Source organism: Nilaparvata lugens, chromosome 4, assembly GCF_014356525.2.
Source record: "Nilaparvata lugens isolate BPH chromosome 4, ASM1435652v1, whole genome shotgun sequence".
Lineage (NCBI taxonomy): Eukaryota > Metazoa > Arthropoda > Insecta > Hemiptera > Delphacidae > Nilaparvata > Nilaparvata lugens.
In genome coordinates, this window is record NC_052507.1 from 43857409 (window position 1) to 43866692 (window position 9284).

At 30.3% G+C, this 9284-nt stretch overlaps 1 protein-coding gene across 1 annotated transcript in view; it reads left to right on the forward strand.

The window, feature by feature from the left end:
• The window catches only part of LOC111049752 (zinc finger protein ZPR1), a 59911-nt gene extending 58730 nt beyond the window's left edge, over positions 1–1181 (forward strand). Inside the window, exon 7 of the mRNA XM_022335913.2 lies at positions 907–1181. Coding sequence (XP_022191605.1) covers positions 907–1029 — 123 coding nt within the window. The 3' untranslated portion in view covers positions 1030–1181. The remainder of the gene's footprint in view (positions 1–906) is intronic.
• Positions 1182–9284: the final 8103 nt, after the last annotated feature.

Sequence of the window (9284 nt, forward strand, 5' to 3'; positions counted from 1 at the left end):
AAAGTAATATTTTGCATACTAGAGCGGAAAAGTGATTCTTTGCGGCCTGCAATCAGTGCAGAAATGGTATATGTAGGAAATAGTTATTTGTGCAACTAGAACGCAAAGTGACAGTTTGCTGCACTGAAAGAAACGTTTACGCACCAGCCGTAGGTGAGGGTGGAATGGTTTCTTGAGTGCAGCAGAGGAACTTTGCGCACGTATTTCACATTAAATTTTTCCTACAGTTATTATTGAATATGAAAAGTGGTTGATTATGGGTAAAATGATGGCTGAAATCCATCAAATGTTTGTCTGTATAATTTTGTTATTAATAACAACTTTATTTCATTTTAAACTTGATAATCCAATTGAAAATTAATGATCGATAATTTATTCAAATTAAAAATTAAATTATTCCAATTAATTTGAAAATTTGAATAATTTTGAGTAAATCTTAATTTCTAAATAACTTTTCAACCAATCAATTTATGAATGAAAAAATATTATTTGCAATAATGATTAATTAATAATATTCAAAATGTATAATTTAATGAGTTCTCATTTTTATTTATTTGAAAATCAGAAAAAATATAGATAGAACAAATTCGCATTCTAAATACACGCCAACAATGTCAACAGCTTATTGGGATTTCTGCAAGATAATACGCAAAGTATTAAGAGTACGCAAAGTAATACTTTGCGCACTAGAGCAGAAAAGTGATTCTTTGCGTTCTGTAATCAGTGCAGGAATGGTCACTTTTCAAGGTAACTGTAGGAAAAATACTTTTCCAACTTCATCTTTTATAATTTGTGTAGGGGCGATGATGATGTTTCTCTCTGCCGATTCCATCAGATGTCACGAGTAAAATTATCCTGCTCTCTTATTTTGTCATTAAATCGTTCATCACATATCTTTCATTTCAGAGTTTGAACGATGACAACTCGTTGGATGATAGACTGACCGTTTCCAAGTATGAAAGGACACACGAGCAGAATGATGACCTCGGTCTAAACGATATGAAAACTGAGAACTATGAAGAATCTTGATCAAGTTTCAAAATTGTTTTGTACTACTGCATTCTGGGAAGTTATTCTTCTTGATCATTGCGATGACAGAAATAATCTAGATATCATGATGATTGAATTTTCTAGTGTACCATAATAAAATAAAGTTCTATCAGTATGTATAGAAGATAGAAGAGCCAGTAATTTTAATGTATTCCCTTAGTTGTCAATTGTAATTATTTTAAAATTCCATACACAACTGTCATGCAGATCATCTAGTGAAGTATTTAATCTAAAATGAAGTAAAATATGTAGTAATAATAATTAGAAAACAATCAACAGTAAGCACAAATGGATGAGTTCAAGTAATTTAAAGATAGGAGTTCTAATTCAAAATTAAAGTAAAGTAGGTTTCAAATATGGTTTACAATAAATATTCAATACACAGAATCAATCAAAATAACATTTAATTGCATTTCCAAGCTACAAGTTTCAAGAATAAACCATCTTCAACTAGTCATTTCATTCAGGATCCATACGCACGGCTTGGTTGAGACTGGAAGGGACTTACCTAGGCAGAGGTGTTTTTCGGAATTGTGCTAATCACTGGTTAATATCGGGGCACCGAGCTTCGCTCGTTATTTTTATTTATTGATAAACAGAACACAATTCTCTAAAATGATCGTGTTTATATTTCACAGCTGGCTATACGTCATCTTATGAATTTCGGGGATGCGATATTTTGATTTTTCACATACACACTCGCTCGCTCACTTTTTTACTATCCACAGCTGTTTCAGCCAAGGATGAATTATCCTTTTAATGTCGTTCAGCGAGTTTTCCCAAGGATGAGACCTAGTGCAATCGAATCTTTATATCATAAACCTACTATGTTCCAAATTTCGTGAAAATCGTTAGAGCCGTTTTCGAGATCCGTTAAACATAAATAACCAGATATAAAAATAACCAGATATATAAATACAGAAATTGCTCGCTTAATATAATAGGATATGGGTACGGGCACGGAGTAAAAAATCTGGTGTGGCGCACTCACACAACTTTCCTTGGTGTTATGAAAATTGATCACCTGACGCTGTGTTCACGCGCATCTCAAGTCTACTATTCAAAGATCTGAGCCAGCTGGTGACAGGACAATAACGCTAAAGACACAATCATGAGGTCTGCTATCTCTTCATAATGAATGATTTAATAGAATCAACAGTTTGCAATTGAATATTTAAAGTTGTCGACTCTTACTTTAATTATTAGATCCCTCAGTAGGCATATTGTTTGAAAACGTCTATGGTCTATTCAAATTATCATCTTGTCAGTTTTATCATTCTAGATAATTATAAAGTTATTGATAAATGATTCATAATGAATGAGTGAGGTGCATGACTATGTTCAGATTACAATGATCGTGGTAAGTTCAATGAAAGGAATCAACAGTTAAGCTTTAGTAATTGACATGCATTATTAACTATAATGATGCCAAAATTACTTAATTATAAGCTGATACTGGTAACTAATCAAAATTTTCTGAGCATACCGGTATTAGTTACGGTACTACTATGACATTATATGTCGCACTAGAGAAGCACATGCAGTAAGGAGTTGAATCAAGAAAGCAATAATTCAACCTCGTTTTATATGTGATTAAAGAGGTCATAATAATTAACTCCATATTTTAAAGAATTGGATCAAAAAACAGACACACAATAGAAATGCTAAACAAAAAAATAGAAGACTGAATTGTGTGTGAGTGCCTGAAATAGTCATAATTCAAGTATTTTCCAACTGTAATCAAGAATAATAACCAGAGTAGCCTATAGCATAAATAGTCGTTTAATTAACCTGATGCCAAAATTGAACTTTCAGCAATGGAATAGCCTGTTATACTTTGAGGGATTCAATTTAATTTTAGTTTTATTTTCGAAAGTTGAAATAGTTATTTGTGCAACTAGTGCGCAAAGTGACAGTTTGCTGCACCGAAAGAAACGTTTACGCCCGAGCCGGAGGCGAGGGCGGAATGGTTTGTTGAGTGCAGCAGAGGAACTTTGCGCACGTATTTCACATTAAGTTTTTCCTACAGTTACCATTGAATATGAAAAGTGGGTAATTATGGGTAAAATTGCCTGAAATGCATCAAATGTTTTTCTGTGTAATTTTATTATTGATAAAAACCTTAATTTATTGTCAAATTGAACAAAAATGTTGTCCTTGGTTATAATATATACTTAATAAGGTGCTCGTTGTGCTTCGTTGCACCTCTGCTCACTATAGCAGCCCAGTCACTGTTACCAACTTCATTTTGATTTTGCTGCACTGTTGCTCCATATAACCTACTAAGTATTTTGCGTTGCCATGTTGCAAATCTGGAGTGCAGAAAAATTTTTCGCGCACTAGAGCGGAAAAGTGATTCTTTGCGTTCTGTAATTAGTGCAGCAATGGCCACTTTTCAACGTAACTGTAGGAAAATAAAATATCAAATTACGGTTATGATGTCTGCGATGCTGTAAGGTGTAGAAACTTGGATGTTTGAAAACATGAAACTCGCATAACATCTAGAAAATTAGATGCTTTTTAATATACGATAGTGTAGTGTAAAGTTGTTGTGAGTCGACAATAATGCAGATATTGTTACAGAGGAAACAAAGGTTGAATGGTTGTGTATTAGGTATGTGGGCGGGACGAATGAGTGTGTAGTAGAAAGTCGATGCCTAGACTAGTCGATTCCTGATGAAAGGAGATTGATAGGTTGTCCGAAAATTCTCTGATTGATGATAGGTCTATGAACTACTAGCCTATGTGCCAGTTCATGATGAGTGTAACTTATGAAAAATAAGAATGAGTCAGGAACGCTACATATAATAGTTTAGAGAAATAATTGCAAGAAGCCAAGATTTGTGCTAATGAGTAACTGAAAATGCACCAACCACAAAAAAAAACACTCAAATGGGATAATGCAAATACCAACAATGCAATCATGCAAATGTTAATTAAATAATACCCTGTTTTATTGGTCTTTGGTCTGGTCTTTTGTATAAAATATGTTGTTGGGGAATGGTTTTCCTGGTGGAAAAATGTTTTCTTGTGACCATTTAAATACCAGACAGTTGTATAACTCTAAACTCACTCACCGGTGCTTTGAATCCTGTTCGTCTACAACTCACCATTAAACGTCATTCCTGCCATTACCAATGCATAAGCCCAGTGCGTATGGTATGTGAGCATCCAATTAGTAGAATTTTCTGAAGCCCTGACCGTCATTTTGTTGGTATCATTCTATGATCACCAACAATTGTTGATTGATAAAAGATAACTTATTACTAAGCCATGACAATGAATTAAACAATAATTGGAATTGTGAATTTTTCAAACAAACACTTTTATTTAAATTGATTTGAAATAAATAAAACATCTTTGGAAACATCAACGCTTGATAGAAAAATTTCAACACACACACTTTTTAAAAAGTTCGATAATATTCTATATTAAAAGACATTCAACAATATCAATAGTTCAAATTCAGATTTTTCACAATAGAAATTATTTCCTGTATTTTAATTGTTTTATTTTAATTGATCTCAGAATAATTTATCAAACAGATACATTTTTGATAAAAAATAAAAGTTCAATACCTATCAGAAAAAATAAAGTTATTGAAAAAAATGCTTCGTTGCATCGTTAAAATTGAAGCATTTTTTTCAAATGTTTTTCTGTTTTAAAAAGTTTTAAAGATAGTTCTAAGAAATAGGAAAAACACGTATAGATCTGAATGTAATTATGTAAAAGATTTAAATCTTAAATCCAATATAAACCTTACAAACATTACATAACCCTCAAGCATTTAATTCTAAGACATTTATGATAAACTCTAAAGTAGATCAGAAAAAAATAATAAATATTTGTAAAAATTTCAAATCAAGCAAAAAAAAAATAGCCAAGTACTATATAGTATATAGTATAAATTCAATGAAAATAATATAATCTTTCAGTATCAGAGATATTTTTATATTAATTTCAGTACTATATAATATTGTGGTGTTCCTGTAATTGGTAAACATTCCTTTTGATAGTCTGTAATAGCATCGATATACTGTAGTAATATCTGAATGTAATCAGACAAAACACATCATTCTTGAAAATAAGAATTTTTATTGAATGAGAAATGAACACCTCTATGAAATATTACTCAAGTGAAGCATTTATCGTACTCAAATCGACAAGAAAAAAATAAGAAAGTAACATTTTTCACAATTATTGGTAGATTTGATTTGGTGAAGAAATAATTAGAAGATTAGACAAAGTAATTCATCCATAGTAATTTTTAGGGAGATATAAAATTCAAAATGAACTATAATTAAATATTGAATCGAATATAAATTGGCGTACGGTATCTAATATTCTTTAAAAATTTGTATGGTGATACCATTTTATATTTCAATAACCAATTCTTTATTAAATTTGTATTTAATTTTAAACATATTAGTGTTAGAAAAGTGAATAGAAAAATCTTAGAGATAATTTCTTAATACATTATAATCAGTCATGCGGAGTCAACAATAACTAATGATATATTATTTTCTTATAAGATAATGTCCTATAGTTTTTGAACATTCAAAATATTATAAATGAATAAAGATAAATTATAAATGTAATATTTATTTGTATAATGGATGGATTTCGAACAGTTTCATTAAGTCGTGAACAAGATACCCTCCTGTAGATGAACAATAATATGCTTTGTAAGATTATTTTAAAAAGAGAGCAATCCACGTTTTTCAAATTCGAAGAAAATTACGACGACCTTTATTTCGTTTCTTAATAATAAATTGCCTACCGGAAGCTATAGATCGTTGTAATGGATAACAATTTTTTTCTATAATATTGACGTTTCAACATGAACTTAATCCAAATTTATTCATTCTTAGGGCCGTTTGCACAGTATAGATTGCTAAACTCGATTAAGTTAATCGAGCTTAAGTTAATCTGAAAGTTTAAACTTGAATCGGTTTTCTCAGTGCATTTACTTATCCAGTTTAAGTTAAACTAGTTTAGCGTTAAGTTGGTAATAGAATGTCATTGTTTATAATAACAGGAAGGCTAATTTTTACAGGAAATTTGTTATTTGTTTACAAACCATCAGTAAATTGAGGTTATGTAGCTACTATTTCTTCTTACCAAATCCACAGAGCTGTAAGCTCTACGGTAATAAAAGTAAAAAGCGATCAAGAAGTTCTTCATAAAATGATGGAATGCTATATTACTATTAGATACAATTTATATTTAGTTAGCACCAAAAAATATATTTTAGAATGTAAGAAAAAGTTATTTTGTTACGCTTAAATCTACTACGGTATTCCTTGATTATTAGAAATCTTTCAAAAGCAAAATATCTCTGTTATGTGTTTTAAGAACATGTTTTCTAATCAGAGACCACTGTTAAAAATATTATCTTATCTTCTATAAAGTGGTTCATTTAATCAAATACTAAATTGGCAGATGCTTTACTCAAGCATAACCGTTTAAAAAATTCTCTATCGCCCCAGAAATTTTAATGATTCGTTTTTTGCCTAATTTTTCTCTTTCGAAATTTCTTCGCAGTTATCTTTATCAATCGCATTAAAAACTTCTATCAATTCCTCCATTTCAATTATATTTACATTCAAATAATGATTCACTATAACCTAAATAATAATTATTATTGTCTAAAGAAGCATTAAAAACAACCGTTGAAAAATAATTTACTACCACCTGTTTCCCCATCAAATCTTTACAGATGTCAAGTTAATCCAAATTATTTGGTTTAAACCTCCTGCTTTGGAGGTTTAAACTTTCCAAGAGTTTAAACTGATACTGTGCAAACGGAATTTTAGTTTAAACCAAAAAAAAATCAGATTTGGTTTAAGCTTTAGCTTAAACTTACACTGTGCAAACGGCCCTAAGTCACTTCCAATACGGGATTAAGCTATTTTAAAACGTGAGATCATTCATTTATGCCTTCAATGCACATTCCTCAATATTGGTGTTTGAAAAGCTATCTATCGTATTAATAACTGTACATCATAATAAAGGCAATATCATTTTGAGCGATTAGTTGAGCAAAAAAAAAAATATTTTCAAAATCAGATCAAATATAACAATGAATTAATTTAATGACTCAGCATTACTGACTATAACATTTTTAAAACTAATATATTATATTAGTTACTCAAATCACAGCCGATAATAAGAATAGAAGTAATAAACGAAATACATTTTATTTGGTTGATTTATTATGATTAAAGGAGAGAATCACACATTTGTAATGCACAACTTTAAGAAACTCAACCTTTGTTTATGAAGAATGAATGGAATAATTTATTTAATCTCATCGATGAGTGCTAGCACATTATTTTGTGAATGATAATTGTGATTTATTGGTTGTATAGGAAATATCTTTGAAATAGCTATCAACTTGGCAAATTTTTTCTAGAATGTTGTCAAACGATGTCGATGAACAATTGAGTTAACTACTGAATTCAATTTCTCAGTTTTGAAACAATATAACATTTTCGACAGTGCAGCAAGCTGCACATTTTAGTGCTGCTAAAGATTTTCTTCACTTCAGCTCTCAAATAAGCTTTAACATGTTATCAACATGCTCAGTAATAGAAATTAATGTGCAAAAATAAGAGTTCAAACAAGGGTCATTTTTTTTAAAGCCTTCAAACTCAATTCTCAAGACACATACAAAGGGGGGCGTGCCGCCAAGTGTTACGGAGTTTTTTTTAGTTGAAATGATAGTCGTGATTCATGATAATTCGGACTCACATTGCTGGTGCAATCAAATATCTTCTCCAGCAAATCAAATGAGATAATTTATTTCAATCACCCACCCTACAAACCTGACTTGGTCGCTAGTAACTTATACCTTTTCCTTAACTGAATACATGATTTTGAAGGCAGTGCTTCCATATAGTGTGGTCCACGTTATAATGGCAGTGGATAAAGATAGAAGAATAGCGATGCCGATTCTCTGCATTAATTAATTATATTTCTACACTGTCAAAAACATAATTGTCATCGTTGTGGACCTAGAAAAGGATATTACCACCGGCTTTGACGAATGATAGACAAGGATAGCAAAACCAAAGTTGATCATATACTGTCATTATAACGTGGACATCACTATAGTAACAAGGAGCTTTGGCGGCAGCATTTTATGAAGAGTGTTTTGGTAGGCTGGTCAACTGATATAAAAAATGCCTCAACCTTTAGCAATTATGATTAAGAAAAATCATAAGTGTAAGTAACTTTTTGTGAAAAAATTATTAATTTATATACTTTCGTATTTTATTTATGACTAATCGGAGGTTCAAAAAAATTACCCTTGTAATATTAAGTAATTTAAAAGTTGATTTTGAATGTTTGGGATGAGTTGTAGGTTCAAACGTGTGACTGTTTCAAAACTGATGTGATAGGGATGTAGGAATGAAAACTTTTTTCTCTCTTTTTGCCTTCAATATACTTTCACATAGAAAAAGATTCAAATAATTTTTCAATCAAATGGCACTAAAAATTTACATTTATTTTATACTTTCAGGCATTAAAATTGATAGATGGGACAAGACGTATGAAGAACGTATTGATGAAGAACTTTCAATCATCTAACAAAAAATTGTTTTTTTTAGTTTCATTCAATATTTTATCATTAGAAAAAGAGTTCATTGAAAAGTAGTTTCAATATTGAATTTTAATTGTCACTTTTCAATCTTCTATTTCCCAAAACTATTTCTCTAGTCTAACGATAAAAACTCTAATTTAATATCAAAACCAAGAAATAGAATACCAAGTATTGAAAACATAATATAAATTTTAATATCACTAATAAATCGCAACTTCACCATACTATAGAGTATGAGAATACTATAGAGTACAAAAGTGAAAAATTATTACATCAACTAAATCAATTATCACAGATAGTAAGTAATACTGGTTTCATACATCGAAAAAATCATAGAACACACAAACTTTTGATTATTAGTATAAACGTAGCACGAACTATTCGAAAATCACTACAATTATCTAGATGTTTCCTTCTTCTATTACAAGCGATTGTCAATAATAATTGATCCCAAAGATACCATGTAGACTGATTTAGTTGCTTCTTTTAGTTCAAGTTTTATCTTCTAACCAAAAACATCTAGTTTCTTAATACTGTAGAATAACTCATTAGGAAAAATCTAGAAAAAATTATTTATAGATTGCACAGAAAAATTTGACATGTATCTAAAAGAAATGAAACATCGGAT